Raw genomic sequence first — 21,280 nt, 5'->3', positions numbered from 1 at the left:
GGGTTCAGGCAATCCACTCACCTCAGCCTCCCAAAGGCGCAGGATTACAGACTGAGCCACCGAGCCCGGCTAGCATTAAGTATTTAATATTACAAGGATTAATCAAAATATGAATATGCACAAAGAAAGTGTTGGTTTTATGAGAAACACTTATGGCTTTATACAGATTGAAATACAAGCAACCCATTTTTTGGGTCTCCTCTCACTGCCGAGAGCTTTCCTATTTTCTAATATACTCCCCAAAAAAAGATTCAAAGACTAATAGCTAAAAATAATTGACAAAATAAGTGAGGGCTAGACAACCATACAAGTTTTTTTCTCAAAAAAAGTCATTAAAAAAGCAAGATTTCTACACTTAGACTGCCCCCAAATTGTCTTCGAATTTTTACAGCACTTTAAGAAAAACAAAAACAGCTGGGCTCGGTGTCTCAACCTGTAATCCCAGCGCTTTGGGAGGCTGAGGTGAGCGAAGTGCCTGAGCCTGCGGGTTCGAGACCCGCCTGGGCAACTTAGCAAGACCTCACCTCTACAATAAATAAAAAATTAGCCAGGTGTGATAGCATGTGCCTGTAGTTCCAGCTACTTGGAAGGCTGAGGCGGAAGGATCGCCGGAGCCCAGCAGGTCGAGGTTGCAGTGGCCAGGAGCAGCCACTGCACTCCAGTCTTGGTGAGTGAGACTCAAACTCAAAAAAAAAAAAAAAATTAGAAATCAGCTAAAAGAAAAAGACCTTGTCCTTACATCAAAACAATGGTAAATATATAAATAACATCTTTTTATTATTTCAGATTTCTACCATTTTTAAGTATTCTACCATTTTGACCAACATTATCAAGTAACGAGCTTTTGGTCCTTGTTTTGGAAAAGAGGAATTCTGCCATGTTTACTACCTTGAATGATCTCCTGACTGGCAGACAGGTGACAGGCAACCTGCTGTGGCTGTGCCCACTTGAAAGATACATACCAACTACATCTCTCATCTCACTGGCATCTCCCCCAGACTCTAGAGAGCCTAGTACCTACTGGTTAGCAAACAGCTGAGACACATGGTAATTCCTTCCACCTCTAGAGACACTGCCAAGTGTTCACAACTGTCAATACACATTCCTCTTACCTGATGGTACTGGATCAGTCTGAGTAACATTGATACCACCACCTCTTTTTGCGTTTCAAGCTCTTTTCCTGCATCAGCTTTATTTGCTCCTCTTAACACAAAAAGGTCATGGACAATGGGCTGCAGAGCTGGTATAGCTGTGGGAACAAAAGGGCATCCCCATAAGGCAGTTTGTGAAAACCACATTTGGAGGACAGCTCTCAACGCCCCCAAAATATTTTCAAGAAACAAAGAAAGCCCTAACTCGTACTTAGTTGATGATAAAAGTAATTATGGTTATTCATGAGTGTTGTAAAATTATCATTATATCATTGTGGAAGGCCATATACACGTGATCACAGTATTAAATTATTATGCTATTGTACTAAAGTAAACTCACTCTCTCACTAGATAAGGAGTTTTCCCCAGGTCTTTTCTTAGTTCAAAACATGAGTCGAAATAAATTAATTAGTTTAACATGACCACATGAAAAAACAAAAGAAGTACCTTTCATTGGCACACAGGCTCATGCTGTGTCTGTCTGTCTGTGTCTGTCTCTTCCTCTCTCTCTCCCTCCCCCTCCCTCCCTCCCTCTCTCTCTCATTGATTCTCCATCCAAAGACTCTCCAAGTCCAAGAAGGCTTAGTTCCCTGAATTTAACATCTGCATTTTCTACTAAATCTGGTGATCCAAACACCTATGCCTTTAATAACCTACACCTTGGTTCAAGCATGAATTTGAATCCCATGTGAGGTCATGGCAAAGACTGATAGGATTAGCTAGCATGAAAGTTGAGAGGGCAGCCAAGGCACTGCCTCTCAACACAGTGCATTCTATGGTCTCCTCCTGACGGGTTGCATGGCAAAGACTCCATGTGGTAGCATCATTCTCACATTTGGGAATGTGCAAGGTACTTAGGATGTATCCCTATCAAAGATCAAAAGCCTACAGATTCCTGGTAAAGGTATCAAGAAGGGCCAATAGAGAAATGCTGAAAAATCAGTTTTAAAAGTTCAAAGAAAAATTTCCGACTCATTATTAAAACCACACCACCTCATTTCACAGGCTGAAGGGGCTTGAGCGATGGACCATTTTCTGTGGTCCTTAGTTAAGCTACAGTAAAATAACCAGGCAAAACAGAGAGTGTTGAACCAAGGTCAAACTGTATCTCTAATACCATGGAATAGGAAATCAAAATTTGATTTATGGCAAGTTGAATTTTAAAAATGTGTGTGTTTCATATGGGTAAACAGGAGCATTTATATTTAAAATCTATGTGTACCTTAGACAAGGGGTCCCTAACCCACAGGCTGCACAGCAGAAGGTAAGAGGTGGGCAAGTAAGCAAAGCTTCGTCTGTATTTACAGCCTCTCCCCATAACTCACATTACCACCTGAGCTCTGCCTTCTGTCAGATCAGTGGTGGCATTAGATTCTCATAGGAGCGCAAACCCTATTGTGAACTGTAATTGCAAGGGATCTAGGTTGCATACTCTTTATGAGAATCTAACGCCTTATGATCTGAGGTGGAGCTGAACCATTGATGCTAGTGCTGGGGAGTGGCTGCAAATACAGATTAACATTAGCAGTGAGGTTTGAGTACACAGAGACCACAGTAAATCAACTGCTTGCAGACTCATATCAAAACCCTATCAACGAGTGACAAGTGAGTTAATGTACTTCAATTGTACAGCTGCATCTGGTAGTAGGCTTTAAGTCAGAATCTGACACTTATTTTAGTCTGCTGATGGTTCACCCATTATTTTATTTCCCACTTTCATCTGCGCCTTGTCTGTGCCTTTTTTTATGGTGAGTTGTCTAAATATTTCATAATATATTACAATGTAATAATAATAGAAATAAAGTACACAATAAATGTTATATGCTTGAATCATCCTGAAATTATCTTCCCAGCCCCGCCCCACCCCAGTCCATGAAAAAACTGCCTTCCACAAAACTGGTCCCTGCTGCCAAAAGGGCTGGGGACCACTGCCTTAGACCATCTTACTGTTTCTTAAATGTTTTTCCCTTAAGTACATAATAAACTCCTGAGAGTAAAGAATATGCTCTCTACTCTTTTTAAGCACCTCTAACTGGTATATTCATGCATAGGCACACACACAGGCAAGGCCCAAGAAGCCCAGAAACGCCATGCACACAGCTGAAAGTGGTATAAGAAGACTAACACTGCCAAGCATACATGACCCTGAAAATGACAGTGAAAGGTGTATCCATTACCGTGTGTCACAGCCTTCCTCCCACTAGCCATGATGCCATCACAGAGCTGAATGATTTTAGGAATTCCAATGATCTGTTTTGAATGATAGCGTTCATAAGATAGTAATACCAGGAAGAAAAAGATGTTTGGAATAATTGCCTCTGATTCCCTAAAAATGAAAACACCAGTTTAGACATTTTTTAAAAATTAAGATATATAATCAATACAAACAACATAAAATAACTCATGATTCAACCTTGAAAGAGAGCTCACATTAAGCTAAAGAGGCTGCAGTGATTTAATTTAAATCCACCCATGTCACTGTGCGTTCTCATCTGTGCCCATGTGCAGAGTCTGGACAATGGAAGGGCTAAGAGGGAACAGGTGTACCTGACAGCACAAGCAGCCCAACGAGTACAATCTTCCTAGCGTTCCTCTGCCCCTTTGCTCTTAAAGAAATCAAGACTCAAAAGAAAAAATAACTTGCCCAAAATCACAGTCAAGCTGTTATGTAATTAGAATAAACACTGAGTCTCTAGACCCCAGGGACTCTAAAGAACACTATACTTCTGCACTAAGTTTCCCTAATTACAGTATTTATTAAGTACTTTAGAAACAAAAGAATTTAATTTTCAATAATAATATTTGCAAAATCTGTAATGGACAAAACAAGAAGTACTAAAACCTTAACATCTGGCAAGAAAAACTACAGTTAATATAAGTAAAGGACATGATAATTACCTTTACTAAAGACAATCTTATTTTAAAAATGCTTAGATCTCTAAAAAGTAGTGCTCCAACAGATGAAATTTCATTTAGCAACCAATCATCATAATTAAATGCTTCAAAATGTGAAATGAAAACTGATAACATATGGAATTACCAGATGCAGAACTACTTCCAAACAAGTCTTGAGACATTAATTTTTTTTTTTTTTGAGTTGGAATCTCACTCTGTCACCCAGACTGGAGTGCAGTGGCACACTTCTGGCCACCGCAGCCTCAACCTGCTGGGCTCCAGCGATCCTTCCGCCTCAGCCTTCCAAGTAGCTGGAACTATAGGCGCGCGCTACCACGCCCAGCTAATATTTTGATTTATTGTAGAGATAAGGGCTCACCAAGTTGCCCAGGCAGGTCTCAAACCCACAGGCTCAGGCAATCCACTCACCCCAGCCTCCCAAAGCGCGGGATTACAGGCTGAGCCACCGAGCCCGGCTGAGATATTAATTTTTAAGAGAAGCAAAAACGCACAGCGTGTTAATGAGACTTCCATTTAAAGAAAACAGCAAAGATATCTAATAGTACTTTAAAGTAAATGTTCATCTTGATAAGCTAAAATTACGCATAAGTATGCAAAAAGGAAATCTAAAATGACAAAAAGCTATTACCTGAACTGGCCCACTTCAATGTATTCAAACTGTTTCAACACAAATCCAATAAACACCTACAGGAAGAAAAATAAAATTTTCACATCAATAATAGTATTAAAATTTGAAAATCAAGTTTCTTTTCTTTCTGCTTATCTCTGTAAATTTTTAACAAGTTTCTTGACAGCAGATAAATTTGACCATATACAGAACCCAAGGCTATGCTGAAGTCAGACTAGATAATTGCAGAATACTTTCTGAAATCTCTTAAAAAGCAAGTTTACTGAACACTGAGGTGGAAACAAATAATAAATTCCAGGAGACATCAGACATTACCCCAAAACGTATCTTGGGGACTCATTTGTTCTAGTAAATAACAGACCGAAAGCCGGGCACGGTAGCTCACACCTATAATCACAAGCACTTTGGGACGTGGAGGTGAGAGGATTGCCTGAGATCACAGATTCAAGACCAACCTGGGCAACATGGCGAGACTTCATCTCTACAATAAAAATCAAAAATTTAGCTGGGCATAGTGGCATGCACCTGTAGTTCCAGCTACTTGGAAGGCTGAAGTAGAAGGATTGCCTAAATTCAGCAGGTCAAGGCTGTAGTGGCTATGAGCATGCCACTGCACTCCAGCCTGGGTGAGAGTGAGAGTCCTACTCAAAAAAAAAAAAAAAAAAAATAGCAGACCGAGAAGCACAGATCTCCCGATACTGGTTTAGTAATAATATGCCCAAATTAGTCAACTTCTTCCCTCCCACCACGCTCATATTTAAAGGTGTCTCGTACTGAGGTGGGTACCAAGAGGTGAGGCATTTAGACAAGTTGTTAGAGCCAACTATGTATAACGCTCATATTCCAGGCAGCCGTCGACTCTCCCAGCCCAACGGGAGCTCCCCCAATTGAAGTACAGAACACGTAACCCCCACATAGACGGAACAAGATGCAGACAAACAAGATGCAGACATACAACATACAGATGCTCAATACATCATTATCTGGATCGGGTTTAACGGCTCATCTGCTCTAGCTGTTTCTTCTTGTGGATACGCTGTCCCTGTACTGAATTCTAACAACTTGGAGAAAGGCAATCAATTGTTCAAAGTCAAAAAGAAAAAATGTGAGGTCAGAGCACTCACAGTGAGAAAGACATCACATCACCAAGTAAGGGGCAGCAACTGGGACCCAGAGTGAAGCACATGGTAAAGATGAGCCCAACATACATGAAGAGAGACACACAGCACAGGAGAATCTCGAGGCTGTCCTATCTCAGTGTTTTTGTTTTTGCTTTTGTTTTGAGGCAGGCTCTCACTTTGTCACTTAGGCTGGAACGCAGTAGCATGATGATTATGATCACGGTTCACAGCAGCCTTGACCTCCAGGGCTCAGGGGATCCTTCCACCTCAGCATCCCAGGTAGCTGGACTACAGGCACATGCTATTATGCCTGGCTAAATTTTTTAAAAATTTTTGCAGAGACAAGGTTTTGCTATGTTGCCCAAGTTGGTCTCAAACTTCTGGGCTCAAGTTATCTGCCTACATTGGCCTCCCAAAGTGCTAGAATTACAGGCGTGAACCATCACGCCCAGCCCTCCTCTCAATGCTTCAGAATCAGACAGAATTTTAGAAAGACAAAAGAAAGCAACAAAAATTATTCTATATTTGAAAAAAAGGTCTACATAGAATGACTAAAGAAAGAATTGGATAAAACATTCAAGTCTACCCAGCAATTCTATGTTATAGTGTAGAACTGTTTATTTTTTTTTCTACTAAAGACGGCCCAAAAGAGATCAGTATATAACTACAATATGAGAAAACCAGAGTCTACCTATGATGAGTCAGAACCGGGAAATTATTATTATTGTTATTGTTATTATTATTATTATTATTATTATTTTGGAGACAGGATCTTACTATATTGTCCAGGCTAGATTCCAACTCCTGGGCTCAAGTGAACCTCCTACCTCAGCCTCCTAATTAGCTGGGATTACAGGCACACACATAGCTTGAACTGGGAAATTCTAAAGAAAAGGTAGATTGCAGTCTTCAATGAGTTCTTGCTAACCAATTCAGGGCTCTGGTTTCCCTACGGGGTGCTCCTGTGCTCCTGCTGTGCCCCCATGAGCCTGCTCCTCCTGCAGACCACAGCTGCAGACCAGGACTTTTCCCCATGCAGCCTCCTAGTGTCAAAAGAAAGGGAATTAAGTTCTCCAAGAAAATTCCCTGAAGAGAGAAACGGCCCATGTAGAATGACCTTCTGAGAGGTTTGTGAAAGTAGGAAGAGTCAAAGCATCAGCCCAAGCAAAGTCCCACCCTTTGACTCCTCTTTCATTCAAGGTTGACCCTATACCAATAGCCACTGTGGGAAATCAGTCTCAACCATGTATCCTCATTTTTTCCTAGGGAAATAACCCTTTGAGGTGAATAAAATTACAGACAAGACAGATTTATGTCTCAGAAGAAATAGAGAATTGTAAGATTTCTATGTAAAGAATTTCCTACCCTACAAAAGAAAGTAGCCCAAGATCACAGCTCAACAATGACAGTTAAATTTTGATGACATAAAGACAATTTTATCTATAGTTAACTGGCATGAATCGTGAAGAGAATCTGCATCATGAAGGGACATGACTCGTCAAAATCTCACATTCAGCAATGGAATGAAGAAGGCAACGCAGCATAGGGGAAGGAAGGTGAGTACAAACGCTCATACAAAGTCACACAGCTACCACGTGGGAATCCAGGAGCACGGGTCTCAATTACTGTCCTATTAGATTATATTCCCTTTTAAAGAGGCTAACATTTTAGATTGCTTGAAACTGCAGACCACAATTGATTGTCTGTTTTAAAATAAATCTCTAGCTGGGCACAGTGGTTCATGCCTGTAATCCCAGCACTTTGGTAGGCCCAGGTGAGAGGACTACTTGAGCCCAGGACTACTTGTATCCAGCCTGTGCAACATAGTGAGAGACTTCATCTCTAAAAAAAATCAGAAAACAAGCTGGGTGTGGTGGTGCATGCCTGTAGTCCCAACTACCCAGAAAGCTGAGACGAGGATCACCTGAGCCCAAAATGTAGAAGCTGAAGTGAGCTGTGATCTTGCCACTGTACACCAGAGCCTGGGCAACAGAGTGAGATCCTGACTTTTAAAAAAGTCTTAAATTTTGCAAACCTGTCACTCAAAACAATAAATCCAAATTACACCTTTACAATTTAAATCCTAACTTATTAGGGGTGGGGTGAGTAGGTAAGTGGATAGGAAAAATCTCTGGCTAATCCTAACAGAGCAAGGTACACTCAGGGAGTTGGGGCGAGAGTGCTGACACTTGTGAAGCTGGCTATCAGCCAGGCCTTCTGCACCAAGTAGGTACATGAAACAGATTAGAAATAGTAACTGATAAGAGAAAATACAAATTATACATTTCTTTAAGGTAGATTTCAGTGTCTTTTTAGGGTAATTTTCATTAAATTAGGAACAGGTATGGTGAATGAAAGATTAAAAGTGACAAACCTGATCTGAATCCAGAAGACAGTAATTGACCCGTAACTGAACCAGCTGTGCCAGCAAATCTAAAACCTGCTTCTGTAACTGCACAGATGTTGTTGTCGTATACTGTTTTAAAGCTTTTATAACAAGAGGCTCAAATAAACGAATGTGATTATGAATAGCATTTTATTAAAAAAAAAAAAAAAAGAAAGAATTCATAAGTGAGCAATCAAAGAAAGCTTCAAGTAACCAGTCTGGAAAATCTTAGCTCCAGTTTCACTAGCATCATTGTGCTAGTTCAGACTGTGACACCATTTACCTTATCTGCACGGTTCTTTGTGACACTCGTGATGTTTGTCTTCAACTGGGTAGACACTTTCTGAAGAACATCAAACCATCTGCCAAATGGGAATAAAAGAGAAGCCAAAAATATCCTTAAATAATCTCATCTGCACTCAGTCATTCCCCAGCTCAAACTAATTTCATGTTCACACAGTCAGAACATGTCAGAGTGAGAAACAACTTGGAAGATCACTCAATGTAGCAGTATCATGCTCTTGAGATATTGATACTCAAATAGAGTTTACAGCTGCCTGACAGCCATCAAGTCTTGTCACCTGTAGAAGGCTACTCAAGTCTCAGCTTTTTTCTGCTATAAGAAACCCACTAGTCAGCCCAGTCTTTATTGGGACTTGAGAAAAAGGTGAAAGTCATTTGATAGATCCAGTAATTTAGAAGGTATCACTTGATTTTCTTGGAGGAAAAAAACTTTAAAATATTTACATCAATTATATCCTTCCTTTTTAGGAAATACATATGAAATTCATACACACACACACCTTTATGTATTTACACGCATACCCCATGTGATTACATAAAGTATTGAAACAGACTTATTCCTGAAATGTGGATATATAGTAAGTACATCTATTTTCCTTGACTTTCTGACCCTGTTATTTAAATTGTAGCTGACTGATCAGTACAGTTATAAAAGGAAAAACAAGGAATTCTATGATTATTACTAGACAGAGTATCAATTCAAATATCTATTAATAATTATGGCAATTTAAGAAACACCTACTGAATTCCTGGCACAAAAGTACAAACATAAATTAAAGAGAAAAGAGACTTCTAGTTATCAAGTTTACAAAACACAAAGTAATATATCCAAGACTCTTGTATGCTCTTCACACACCTTTAAACACCAGCACTACTGTGCCACAATGAAGTTATTCTTTCACACTTGTTATGAGCCAGAAAAGTACTATCAAGGTTGGGCGCAATGACTCACACCTATAATCCCAGCACTTTGGAAGGCTGAGATGAGAGGATTGCCTGAGCCCATGGGTTCGAGATCAGCCTGGGCAACTTGGCGAGACCTCATCTCTACAATAAATCAAAAATTAGCCGGGCATGGTGGCACATGCCTGTAGCCCAGCAGATTGAGGCTGCAGTGGCTGTGAGCATGCTACTGCACTCCAGCCTGGGCAACAGAGTGAGACGTCGACTCAAAAAAAAAAAGTACCATCAATATATACCACATGACTATATAGGCAAATGTCATTTATGGGCATCTGCTTTGAATACATGACATTGGGTACCACAGTTCTAGTTTGTTGACACAATTTGGAAATCAGAACTGGCCCACCCAGTGTTCCTCTTGCTCTACCCACTTCTGATGGTATAGAACCCCTAAGCACATCTCACTCACTAGACCACACACTTCTCTGAAGGCGGGGGCCATGCCTTAATCATCTATGCATCAACCATATTTCTTAGATTTCTTTGAATACAGCATTATTGGAAAATGATGGCTATTATTTTCTTTTTTATTCTTTTGCAAAGTATTCCCTGCTTGCTCTTTGTGTTTCCAACAACAACAGCATTCTTGCCATGGCTGTTACCCTGAGGTGTCATGTTCCTGCTCCGTCTGCACCATGTTCCTCAGGCTGGCATCGGCGAGGGCCTGGGTGAAATGGGTGTACGGGGCCATGAAGCAGTAGTGATACAAGCCTGGCCTCATGCTGGAGGAGCCAAGGCGCTGTGCTTGGCCTTGAGACTTGCTGGGGTTGGAAGATAAGCTGTCAAACTGGGAGGCCAAGTTTGTCCCAAAGAGAGTCTTCAACAACTACAGTGAAAAAACGAAAGCAACAATGTTTGACTTAATGTGGCACGAGTCACACCTTAAGAACCTCCCACAGAAATATCAAATCCATCTATAAATAACTGGATATGTTAGGAAAACTTCAAAATGTGAAATTCTTGTTATGAATTGCTATTAATACCTTGTGAGATATTGCTGTGAAGTCCTGTTTGTATGTTAAATAAGAGTTTGGGGCTTCCCAGTGATTCTAAATAATATCAGGCATTTTAAACAAAATCCTGGAGGGACACGAAGACAATGGTTAAATAGCAAGGGTCCAGCAGACTTTCTAATGTCCTCTGCTCTCCACAGCGATAAACCTCGTCTCCCTGGGGGAGATGGGAGGGACCCCCTTGGCCCAATCATGGAGTGAGCAAAAGAGTGATGGGCCAGACATCTAATCCTTCCTACTGATCATGTCACCAGCACCAGCTTCTTAAGGATAAGCAGCACTCTGTTGATGTGCCTGGAGGGATTAGCAGAACAGGACAAGAAACAACAGACACTCTTACTTGTTGAACACAAACAGTTGCCATCATTGGTTCTCGACTAAAGCAGGATTTCAGGTATCCCAGGATCTCTTCAACACACTGTAGAAAGAACAGTAAGATATTAAGTGACTCACAGATGATCCATTATTGCATGAAACTAGACAGAAATCAAAGATACAAGGGCAACTTCCATTGAAATTGTGTCCATATCAGAGGAAAATCAGAGAAAAGTTTTCAATGTATCACTCTGAACAGAGGCAGTAAAAAAAAGTCTTGAAATCTAAGCAGATGTTTTGAAACCATTCTTTCATGCATCTATATATCCATTCACTTAACTTGTTCATTTAATAATTATTAAGTATCTACTGTCTGCTATGCTTCCAGTCCTGTTTTTAGGATAGGACTTCAGATATAGAGCCTGTGAAAATGTTCAACTGAACACAACACATAATACATCAGTGTGTGAATTACTACAAATTTGTCCTAGAATTGTCACACAGAGATCTGCAAAATTGACCAAAATAACTGCCCTAATGTTACTATTCTCACAAGCTCTTCTTTCCATCATCAATAATGAGGTCTAAGCCAGCTGATGTCCATTTGAAGAATTAAGAAGGAAGAAATCTTATTCATCATAGTACTGACGTCCTAGTCACAGCAATCGAGCAAGAGAAAGAAATAAAGGTTATCCAAATTGGAAAAGAAGAAAACAAACTATCTCTATATGTCAATGATATGATCATATAACTAGAGAATCCTACAAAAGATTCCTGGATTTGATAAATGAATTCAGGATACAAAATCAACACATACAAATTAGCAGCACTGCTATACACCAAAAGCAACCAAACTGAGAATCAAATCAAGAACTCAATTCCATTTACAATAGCCTCCAAAAAGCTAAAATATCAGGAATATATTTAACCAAGGAGGTAAAAAATCTCTACAAGAAGACAAAACACTGATGGAAGAAATTTTAAAGGACATAAACAAATGGTAAAACATCCCAGGCTCATGGACTGGAAGAATCATTGTAAAATTTGTAGATTACTATATTACCCAAAGTAATCTACAAATTCAATGCAATCTCTATCAAACTCTTAACAAACATGTATGGGCTGGGTGCAGTGGCTCACAACTGTAATCCCAGTACTTTGGGATGCCAATGTGGACGGACTGTTTGAGCCCAGGAGTTCAAGACCAGCATGAGCAACATAGCAAGACCTCATCTCTAAAAAAAATTCAAGAATTAGCAGGGTGTGGTGGCACATGCCTGTAGTCCCAGCTACTCAGAAGGCTGAGGTGAAAGGATCGTGTGTGAAACCAGGAGGTTGAGGCTGCCATGAGTCATGATCATGACACTGTACCCCTGCCTAGGCAAAAAAATTAAATAGTGTATGGAATGCTTGGTGTGCATCAGAACTGCACTGGGTACTGAAAACAGGTGAAAAAGATGGTGTTTCTAGCATTCTGAGAGTTCCCAGAGCAACAAGAAACCATGGCCCTACTACAAATATTAATGGTCAATATAATATTGTGAGACTTCCACTTTTGGCCATGGAGTGAGAGGAAATGGATTTACTCTCCTGCCTGAAACAACCAAAATAATTTTTTAATGGACAAACAGACAAAACCACCATTTTCAAGATACTGGGCATCAGGCAATGATGGACAAAAATCCCTAAGAGATGAGAAACAAACAACATGAGCCCTGCAACTCCCCCAGTCCCTGCCTTGAGAGAATTTCAAAGTTAGGGCACAAGGAAGATGAACAGAGGCAGAGTCCAAGGTTCCCCTGAGTTAAGGAGAAGTTGAGAATCCAACAAGACCACAACAGTAAGTTCCTAGAACTGAGTACCAGAGAGGAGAGAACAATACAGAGAGAACCCTGAGAATCAGTAGAGAACCCCCTCAAGTATCAGTAGACAACTGTTTAATACATGTGTAAGGAAACTATCTCAGGCTGGGGAAAGAATCAGCAGAAAGGATTAGAGGGGAGCATACCGGGGGCTCATACAGGACTAAAAATAGTTACTATTCTCACCAGCAAGACTGGAAAACTCATACGTTATGGGGCACTGGGCAGACTACTCAGGAAGGTCTTGTCTCAGTAGAGGAGAATGAGTAGCCCTAGACCAGCACTGCTCCAACCCATCTGATGAATTATAAAAGCAAGACCTGAAAGAGTAAATCGCCTCCATGTAACTAACTGAATCTCAGAACAAAGCTCAAGATTTATGTGAATATAAAAATACCTAGTATCCAACAAAGAGTCATGATGTCAAGCATCCAACCAAAGATTAGCAGGCATGCAGAGGCAGGAAAACGCAATCCATAATGAAGAATATAAATCAATCAAGACAACCTAGAACTGGAAAATTATTATTATTATAAGATTTTAGAATTAGCAGAGAAGAACATTAAAGAAGTTATTACAATTGCATTCAAAAAGTTAAGTACAGACATGAGAGATTTTTTTAAAGGCCTAAATCAAGCTTCTGGAGATAAAAATATAGTCAATAATGAAAAACACACCAGACAAGATTAACAGAAGATTAGATATTGCAGAAGAAAAGATGAAAGAACTTGAAGACATAGCAATGAAAACTATACAAAGTGAAAACCAGAGAGAGAAAACAAAACATTGAAGAAGGCATCACTAAGCCATGGAACAACATTAAACAACCAAATATGCAGATAGTTACACTTCTCTTAAGAAAGGAGAAAAAAAGGAGGAGGGGGGCATAAAAAAAAATTTGAAGAAATAAAGGCCTAAAATTTTCCAAACTTTAAGAAAACTCTGAAGTCACAGATTCAAGATGCTCAACCAACCCCACACACAAGAAACATAAGATATTAAAAAAAAAAAAACTTCAACAGGACACATCATAATCAAATCACGCAAAACCAGTATAAAGTCTTAAAAGAAGTCAGATAAAACAAAATACTGAGCAATAAAGAGTTAAGTGGGAAAATGTATATGATACAATCCAACCCAATCACATAATAAACTTCAATTATGTACAAAAATAATTATGGAATAAATAAGGTCTAGAAGAGAAGAAAAACAAAACACTATTTGTCAAAGATGTGTAATTATTCTGAGTGTTGCTATTTAGAAAAATAAAACAACTTCATTTTCATTCTAAAGTCTCTCTTTGCCTTTAAATCCTATAGTCAGTTAAGCTCAAAGAAATCTGAAGAATGCCCTTTGCCACACTGAGGTCACCTCTTCAGCTGCACTGTGGCTCCACACCCATACCTAACGCAGCACACGTCCAGGTACATGCACATCAGTACAGGGGCTCCCCTGCCTTCACCACAGCAAAGTCACAGACAAGGCTCTACAGTTTGTACATCTCAAGCCTGGACTGGCAACCTGAGTGTCTGGGTATCTTTCCAACTGACTCAGAAGTGCTTTTCAGCAGGAACAGATCTCAAATCTGGCTGTTTATGAACCAGTGGAGGAGACTCCTTACAACAGTCAGCGGCCAAGAGCAAAGAAGAGCCTGTGGAAACTTCTACCCCACATACTCTCATCTAAAAGGCCAGGGCTGAAAAACTCAACTTAAGAGTTGTACTTTGGAGAGGATTCCAAAGGACAGACAAAAAGATCTATGAGAAACCTAAAATAGGCCTCTGTCATGAAACAGCAAAAAAGATACACTAAGAAGGCCAGGTGTGGTGGCATGCCTATAATTCCAGCACTTTGGGAGGCCAAGGCAAGAGGATTGCCTGAGTCCACGGGTTCAAGACCAGCCTGTACAACTTGGAGAGACCTCATCTCTACAATAAATCAAAAAACATTAGCTGGGCATGGTGGTGTGTGCCTGTGGTTCCAGCTACTTGGAAGGCTGAGGCAGAAGGATTTCCTGAGCCTAGCAGGTCAAGGCTGCGGTAGCCATGAGCATATCACTGCCCTCCAGCCTGGGCAACAGAGTGAGACTTCAACTCAAAAAAAAAAAAAAAAAAAAAGATAAACTAAGAAAAACAAGACAGCAGAGGTGAGCAAAACTATCTTTAACTGCAGACACTGGCAAGAGGATAAGATGCTCAATTACCTAGTTATTCTTGTCCCAAATATAAGGATTTTCAGAGATGAAGTTACTATCTACATACACCTTTAAAAATATATATACACACACAACCAACCATATCCCTGATTTCAGTAACATAAAGGTCAACTAATGTCAATCTTCATTAAATCATGAGTCTGAATAATGCAGGATTTGATAAATTCACTAACTAAAAAAATAACCAATTCTGTATGTGAGTCAATAAACACACATACACAAAACAATCAGAACATGCGAAAATCAACACACCACAAAGACATTAATTCCCACTAATTAAAATAAAACAACCCCATAAGAAACTCCTTCCCTTCTACCTTTCACCCATCTCTTGTTCTGCATGGTTCACATGTTAGTGACAAGGTTTATCACTAGACATTCTTTAGGACTGCAGCAATTCAGATACGATGCTCTGAAAGGACATTTGTCCAGTGATGACAACTCCACCAATGATCTGACAACTCTGGCTTTGAGCCTCTGCAGCCAATGAACTCTGTTTCTAAACAGCTTATGTAATTCTTTTCCTTTTTACCAATAAAAACTTTCCTTCACCCTCCCCTCAACAAATGCACTGATGGCTTGCCATTCCATGCATCCCAGGTTAAAATCCTCATTTCTCATTCCCAAATAGACTCAATATATTCGGACATTTCTCTAATGTCTTTATTTTTTAGGTTAACAATTTGATGATGCTATGGGTCAAAGAGAAAAATACACAGGAAAAGAGAATAAAGCTTATGGAGAGATGCAAGTTTAGATAGGATGGCCAGAAAGGCCCTACCACGAAGGTGACTTTACTAAAATCTTCAATAAGTTTTACTCTGAGGGGATAATGACTGAGTATCAACACAGTAGGACACTACGTAGCCACTAAAAATGACAAATGCATGCACTAAATTAATATATGGAGAAAAACACAAGGAATGATAGAGAAGAAACAAAATAATGTATATAATGATTACAACTAACCTCATATGCATATAAAAGAAAAAGATTTAGAGATAAAAACAAATGAACTTCATTAAACATACTGTATTTCACCTGAAGATAGATATACATGTTTGAACAAGGGGAGCAAACTGTCACTCACTTTGAAAGACACTGGAAAATAAGGTATACCAGTAAACAGATAAATGACTTACATACACAATAAAGCAAATCTAGCAATATGTGAACAACTGTATAATCAGGGTTAAGGGCATATGACATGGCATTTACCAAAGAATCCTAGCTTTCCTGTATATTTAAGCATTTTCATGATCAAATAGGTGAGAAGAGGGAAATTACTCACAGAGAACCAAAACACATGACTTGCAATCGAGCTCTGCTACTTCGTCAGGCATGAAAAGAGCAAGGCACATACCCTTGCTGTGTCTGTTTTGTTCCTTTCCACTTGAAAAGGTCAAATTAGAAAATAAAGGACTCTGTAAGCACATTTTAAAACCCAACAACCTTCTAAAACAAACTGGGTCTAAGTAACATATAATAAGCTGAATATAAGGTACAAATAGAACTTTTCCCCTAAACATCATGGCTAAGACATGAGTCAGACTCAGGTGCTGTGACATGACCATGTGGTCGGGGAGAGCCTCTTGAACTGCTGCAGCTTTCTGGATGCACTTTGAAAACCAGGCTCCACTCACAGATACACTTAGTCCAGGGGGTACACGTCAAGTGTGCCAGCCATAGCTCAATGAGAAAAAATGAGACGCCAACCTTCCCAATGTCCTGCAGCGTCGCCAGTTCCAGAATCTGAGAGAGAACATCCAAGGCAGAGCGTAAAAAAGCCCCAAACTTTTCCGTGGTGTTCTGAAGATCCAAGGTGACCTTGGGAGGGTGAAGGAGAAGACACGATTACTGGCAACGCCATGTTCTGGTTATCTACAACAGAGTCACAAGTACCATCTGCTGTGGCAAGATGCCTCCACCGTGCAGCCCTACACGCTCACCACTCAGGGTGTGTCTCGGTATGTGTGTGTTTGCTTGCTTGTGTTTGTTTTTAGCAGTGAAATGGAAAAAGATAGTTCTACAAAGACTGTTATCTTTCAAAGGCATCTTCCAAAGTATACTGACACTATTCAAAGAAATAATTCCTAACCTTCTATCATCATGAGAAAAAATTATAAAATGTCCACCATAACCAGTACCTCATATATGGCAGATTAAAAAATATAAAGTCTGATTCTGTATATATTAGAATCCCTGAGAGAAATCACTATCAAATTAAGATAGTTATTTAACATGACGGTAATAAAATATTAAATCAGTTTTAAAATGTCAGATCCATACTTCATATCTATCAAACCACAGATGGATGGGGAAAAAAATTTTTTTGAAGAGACAGGTATGGAGTGCACTGTACTGATCATAGATAGCTAACAGTAACCTCAAATTTCTGTGCTCAAATGATCCTCCCACCTCAGTCTCCCAAGTAGCTGGGACTTCAAGCATATGACACCATGCCCAGCTTATTTTTAAAATTTTTTTGTAGAGACAGTGCCTCCCCATGTTGCCCTGGCTAGGATAAAAAATTTTAAAGCTAAAAAAAATGAATAAAACAACTGAAAAATAACTCTATAGAAAAGAGGCAATATAGCAAACTGCTATCTTTTAGAGGCTGCTTATGAGGTTGGTCCTTGGGGGTGTCTGATAAGCAGTTTCCTACACTGACAGAAACTTTCCCTGGCCAATAAGGTGGGTCACTGTGACCAGACTATTTGAAACGCATGGTTTATACTAACACCTGTTTCTCTTCTAGGAGTCTAGAATTTTGGCTCATGTTAGACAGAAGGTGCCTACGTGACCAGCATGTTGATATATATTCGCTGTGAGCCTCATGGGTAGAATAGAGCACAGGAAGCCTATATATGGCTCCTAAACTCGTTGCCTGGGCCACTTTCCCCTATAACCTGGCTGTGTGCCTGTACTATATCGCTGTAATTAATCTTAGCTGTGAGTACAACTACAGGCTGAGTTCCATGGTCCTTCAAGCACATCTCTGAATCAGAGTGGTCTTGGGAAGTCCTGACACAACCGTAATAAACCATAAAATAGATTATTTCTCTAATATAAAAATCCAAAATATCTGTATGATAGATGCTACCATAAACAAAGCTAAAAGACAAACTTGAAAAAAAATTGTAACTCATATCTCAAAGGGCTCTTATTTATATGTATATATGCACATTATATACGTACATACATCCTACAAATCATAAGAAAAACATCAACAATCCATTAGAGTAAGTGTATGTGCACATAAAGAAACAAAGGCCCATACCTTGTAATTAGCATGAGTAGCTTTCAGGACATCATACAATTTGAGGTATGAAGGAAGATGATAGAAACTCCCCAGTGATGAGGATTTACTTGTTGTAACAGGTCCTGAGGTATCAGATTGTCTAGAAGCTTTCAACATACACACAAAAGATAAATTTTTAGATCAAAAGTAAAAATTTGCCAAGTTTAAAAGAGATTGCTAGAAATAATTTTTTAAGACACTCTAGCAGAAAAATATTCACATATTTTCTCTTTGATTAACTAGAAATAATGAGAAATTGACTAACAAACATAAAACCTGAGTACTAAAAAATAAAAAGAGCAGCAGCAATGTGCACAGTTCTTTGTTTTGCTTTTGTTGCTTGTTTGTTTTGTGAGTCATCAGTTTGATAATCATAGGAGCAGCTAATTCCAGGACCACCAGTCAATTCCAAAACCTCTCTGAACCTAAGGTTCCTTAGTGGCCACCTGAGACTGTTAAGCAAACATGAACTGTGAGACCATGTTTTAAAAATGGTAAAGGGCACAAACATGACCATTAAACTAATACTAAAGCAACAAGCGCAAATTACAATGCTTCTACTCCAGTTTTAAGGTCTTTCTTGGAGAATTAGTTTATTTAATTAATCAGAAAAATGATCCAGTCACATAATTTTGCATTGGTAAAGTCTGCAGTCTTTAAACGGTAAATCTTCCTGCTGTACTATTTTCTGAAGTTAATCTTCAGAAAAACACATCTTTTAAAAAGCTTAATATGTTGGTTAAGAACACAACATTTCCTTTATAGACAGGAGATTTGTCAGGTAATGCATATGTGCACATATTTTAAAACATCATGTTGTACTCCATAAATGTGTACAATTTTAATTTGTCAATTAAAAATAAATAAATAAACAGTCTTGATATAAATGCTATGTAAGCAAAATGAACCAGAGAACCGTGACTAGCCCCCAGGCATCATGACACAGCATGAGTTTGGGGAAAAGTGTGCAAAAACAGTGTTCAGTTTACCAGGGGCAGCAATCATCTCATACTTTGCTAGTTTCCCTTCCCACTCACACCCCTTCCCACCCAGTATACACCAAGAGCAACATAGATAGGGATTCAGTAAATGGTGGTCACATCAAAATTCTGGTTCTTTCTGTTCTGACATTTTTCTTAATATAAAAGCCCTTCCAAACTTGTAAATTTTTTAGGTTCCTCCAACTCAGATGACTTTGTCCCTACTTATTTCTCCTTTAGCTCTTTCAAATGTAAATGTTCCATTTTCAACTTCAGAATCCTTCATATATCAGGATCAGTTTTTTCTCCTTACTACATCTATTCCTGGCCATCTACACCACCTCTCTTACTGAAAAACAAGAGTACTCTCCATTCCTCTCCTGAGATGAGAGACAGGAAAGCACAGGAGAATGAGACTCCTTGCAACGGTTGGAAGTAGGTTGTAGTGACTGCATTTTAGTTAAGTGATATTTAGAGACGCTTCAGACACAAGGTGGTCTGTATGTATTTAGTAATTAATTTTTAACATCTCAGGGAAGCTTTCTCTGATTTTATTGCTGTGCAATTCATTTCCATAAAATAACAAGGTATTACTTAAATCCTACTTTTCTACATAATGGACAGCGTTCTCCTGTCCTGCCCTCCTGTATGTTGATTCCTACCTGCACTGGCCTCGACGCCTTTCTTGGGACTCAACTGGACAGATGCTTGTTCTCCTGGCTCTTTCTCCTTTCCCTTTCGTCGGATGGGACTCAGAGAAGGGGGGTTTGTTAGAGAAGGCAAGGCTGCCTAAATTAGGAAAAACAAACGTGATGAAAGTACAACCACTACAGAAACTGAAAACTAGAATATAGTTTTACCACTGATAGAAAAGAGCTAACCCATGGAATTAATTTTGTTCTTGACCCATATTTATACAGCTCAGACACTGTACACATATTATCTACTTTCACCCACATAACAGCTGCATGTGGTAAGTATTGACCCACAGCTTCCTAACAGGTGCACAGGGAATGGGTTGGAAGTGGAAGGAGCCTTCGGAAAGCCCCCAGGCCTGTCCTTTCTAATAACAAACAATTAGGGTATCCTATGTTAGCCATGACATGAAAAGTGGTACAAAGCAGCATATTAAACTTCATTTCTCAAATGAGGAAATAGGCTCGGAGATAAAGTGACTTATTCAAGGTCACAGCTAAATAGCAGCAGAGCTACAAGTCAATATAGATGTATTCATAAAGCCAACTCTATTCATACATAACATAAGAGAATACAGAATGTACAGGTTCCCACACTCTAGGAGGCAGCCAGCACGGTGCAGACTGAAGACAAGATGACAGAAATGTAAACTTCAGTGCCTAGCTCTGCTACTTCCTTCCTTCCTGACCTTAGGCAAGTGCCTGCTAGGATCTTAATGTCTGTAGCTCCCCCCAACCCTCAAACTCATATGTTGAAACCTAACCCCCAAGGTGATGGTATTAGGAAGTGAGGTCTTTGGGAGGTGATTAAGTCATATGGGTGAAGTTCTCATTAATGGAACTAGTATCCATACAAAAGAGGCTCCAGAGAGCTCCCTCATCCTCTCCTGTATAGGACACAGCGAGAACACAACTTATGAGAAAGTCTTTGATCTTGGACATCCTAGCCTCCAGAACTATGAGAAATAATTTTTGTTGTTTAAGTCACCTAGACTGTGGTATTTTGCTAAGGCAGCCTGTGCTGCCTGAGACAATCACCTTACCTCTAAGCCTTGTCTGTAAATGGGTATAATGGAATGAATGGCTGCAACCAGGAGAATGAGCGGGAAGGAAGGAGGGAAGGACTACAGGGAGTACGTGAGAGGCTGCTACACTTGAAAAACCTACTCAGTGGAAGGCACCCATCACAAAGCCTATCGACTGTATAAGTCCATCCACAGGAAGGTTCAGAAGACATAGAGTCATAGAGACAGAAGGAAGGCTAACAGTTGCCTGAAGCTGGGGACCTGGAAGGTTTTGGGTCAAGGGTACAAAGTTCCTTTTTGGGTTGTAAAATTAATTTTGGTGTTAACTGCACAATTCTGTGTGTACACTTTGGGTGAATTATATTATATGATATACTAATTATCTCAATAATGCTGTCTCAAAAAA

General features: G+C 39.6%; 1 protein-coding gene across 1 annotated transcript in view; it reads right to left on the bottom strand.

Annotated features, from left to right (window-relative positions):
• HTT (huntingtin) overlaps nucleotides 1-21,280 on the bottom strand; it is a 158,195-nt gene that overhangs the window by 61,041 nt on the left and 75,874 nt on the right. Inside the window, exons 27-36 of the mRNA XM_021711235.1 lie at nucleotides 19,817-19,943; nucleotides 18,154-18,281; nucleotides 16,590-16,700; nucleotides 10,822-10,899; nucleotides 10,071-10,294; nucleotides 8,488-8,564; nucleotides 8,191-8,354; nucleotides 4,696-4,751; nucleotides 3,329-3,477; nucleotides 1,113-1,249 (exon numbers count right to left, since the gene is read on the bottom strand). Of these exons, the coding sequence (XP_021566910.1) occupies nucleotides 1,113-1,249; nucleotides 3,329-3,477; nucleotides 4,696-4,751; nucleotides 8,191-8,354; nucleotides 8,488-8,564; nucleotides 10,071-10,294; nucleotides 10,822-10,899; nucleotides 16,590-16,700; nucleotides 18,154-18,281; nucleotides 19,817-19,943 (1,251 nt within the window). The remainder of the gene's footprint in view (nucleotides 1-1,112; nucleotides 1,250-3,328; nucleotides 3,478-4,695; nucleotides 4,752-8,190; nucleotides 8,355-8,487; nucleotides 8,565-10,070; nucleotides 10,295-10,821; nucleotides 10,900-16,589; nucleotides 16,701-18,153; nucleotides 18,282-19,816; nucleotides 19,944-21,280) is intronic.

This window comes from Carlito syrichta, unplaced genomic scaffold (genome assembly GCF_000164805.1).
Source record: "Carlito syrichta isolate Samal-C Ts95f unplaced genomic scaffold, Tarsius_syrichta-2.0.1 Scaffold301952, whole genome shotgun sequence".
NCBI classification, from domain to species: Eukaryota; Metazoa; Chordata; class Mammalia; order Primates; family Tarsiidae; genus Carlito; species Carlito syrichta.
The sequence above is the reverse complement of the archived record's forward strand: the minus strand, read 5'-3'. Positions and strand labels throughout refer to the sequence as shown.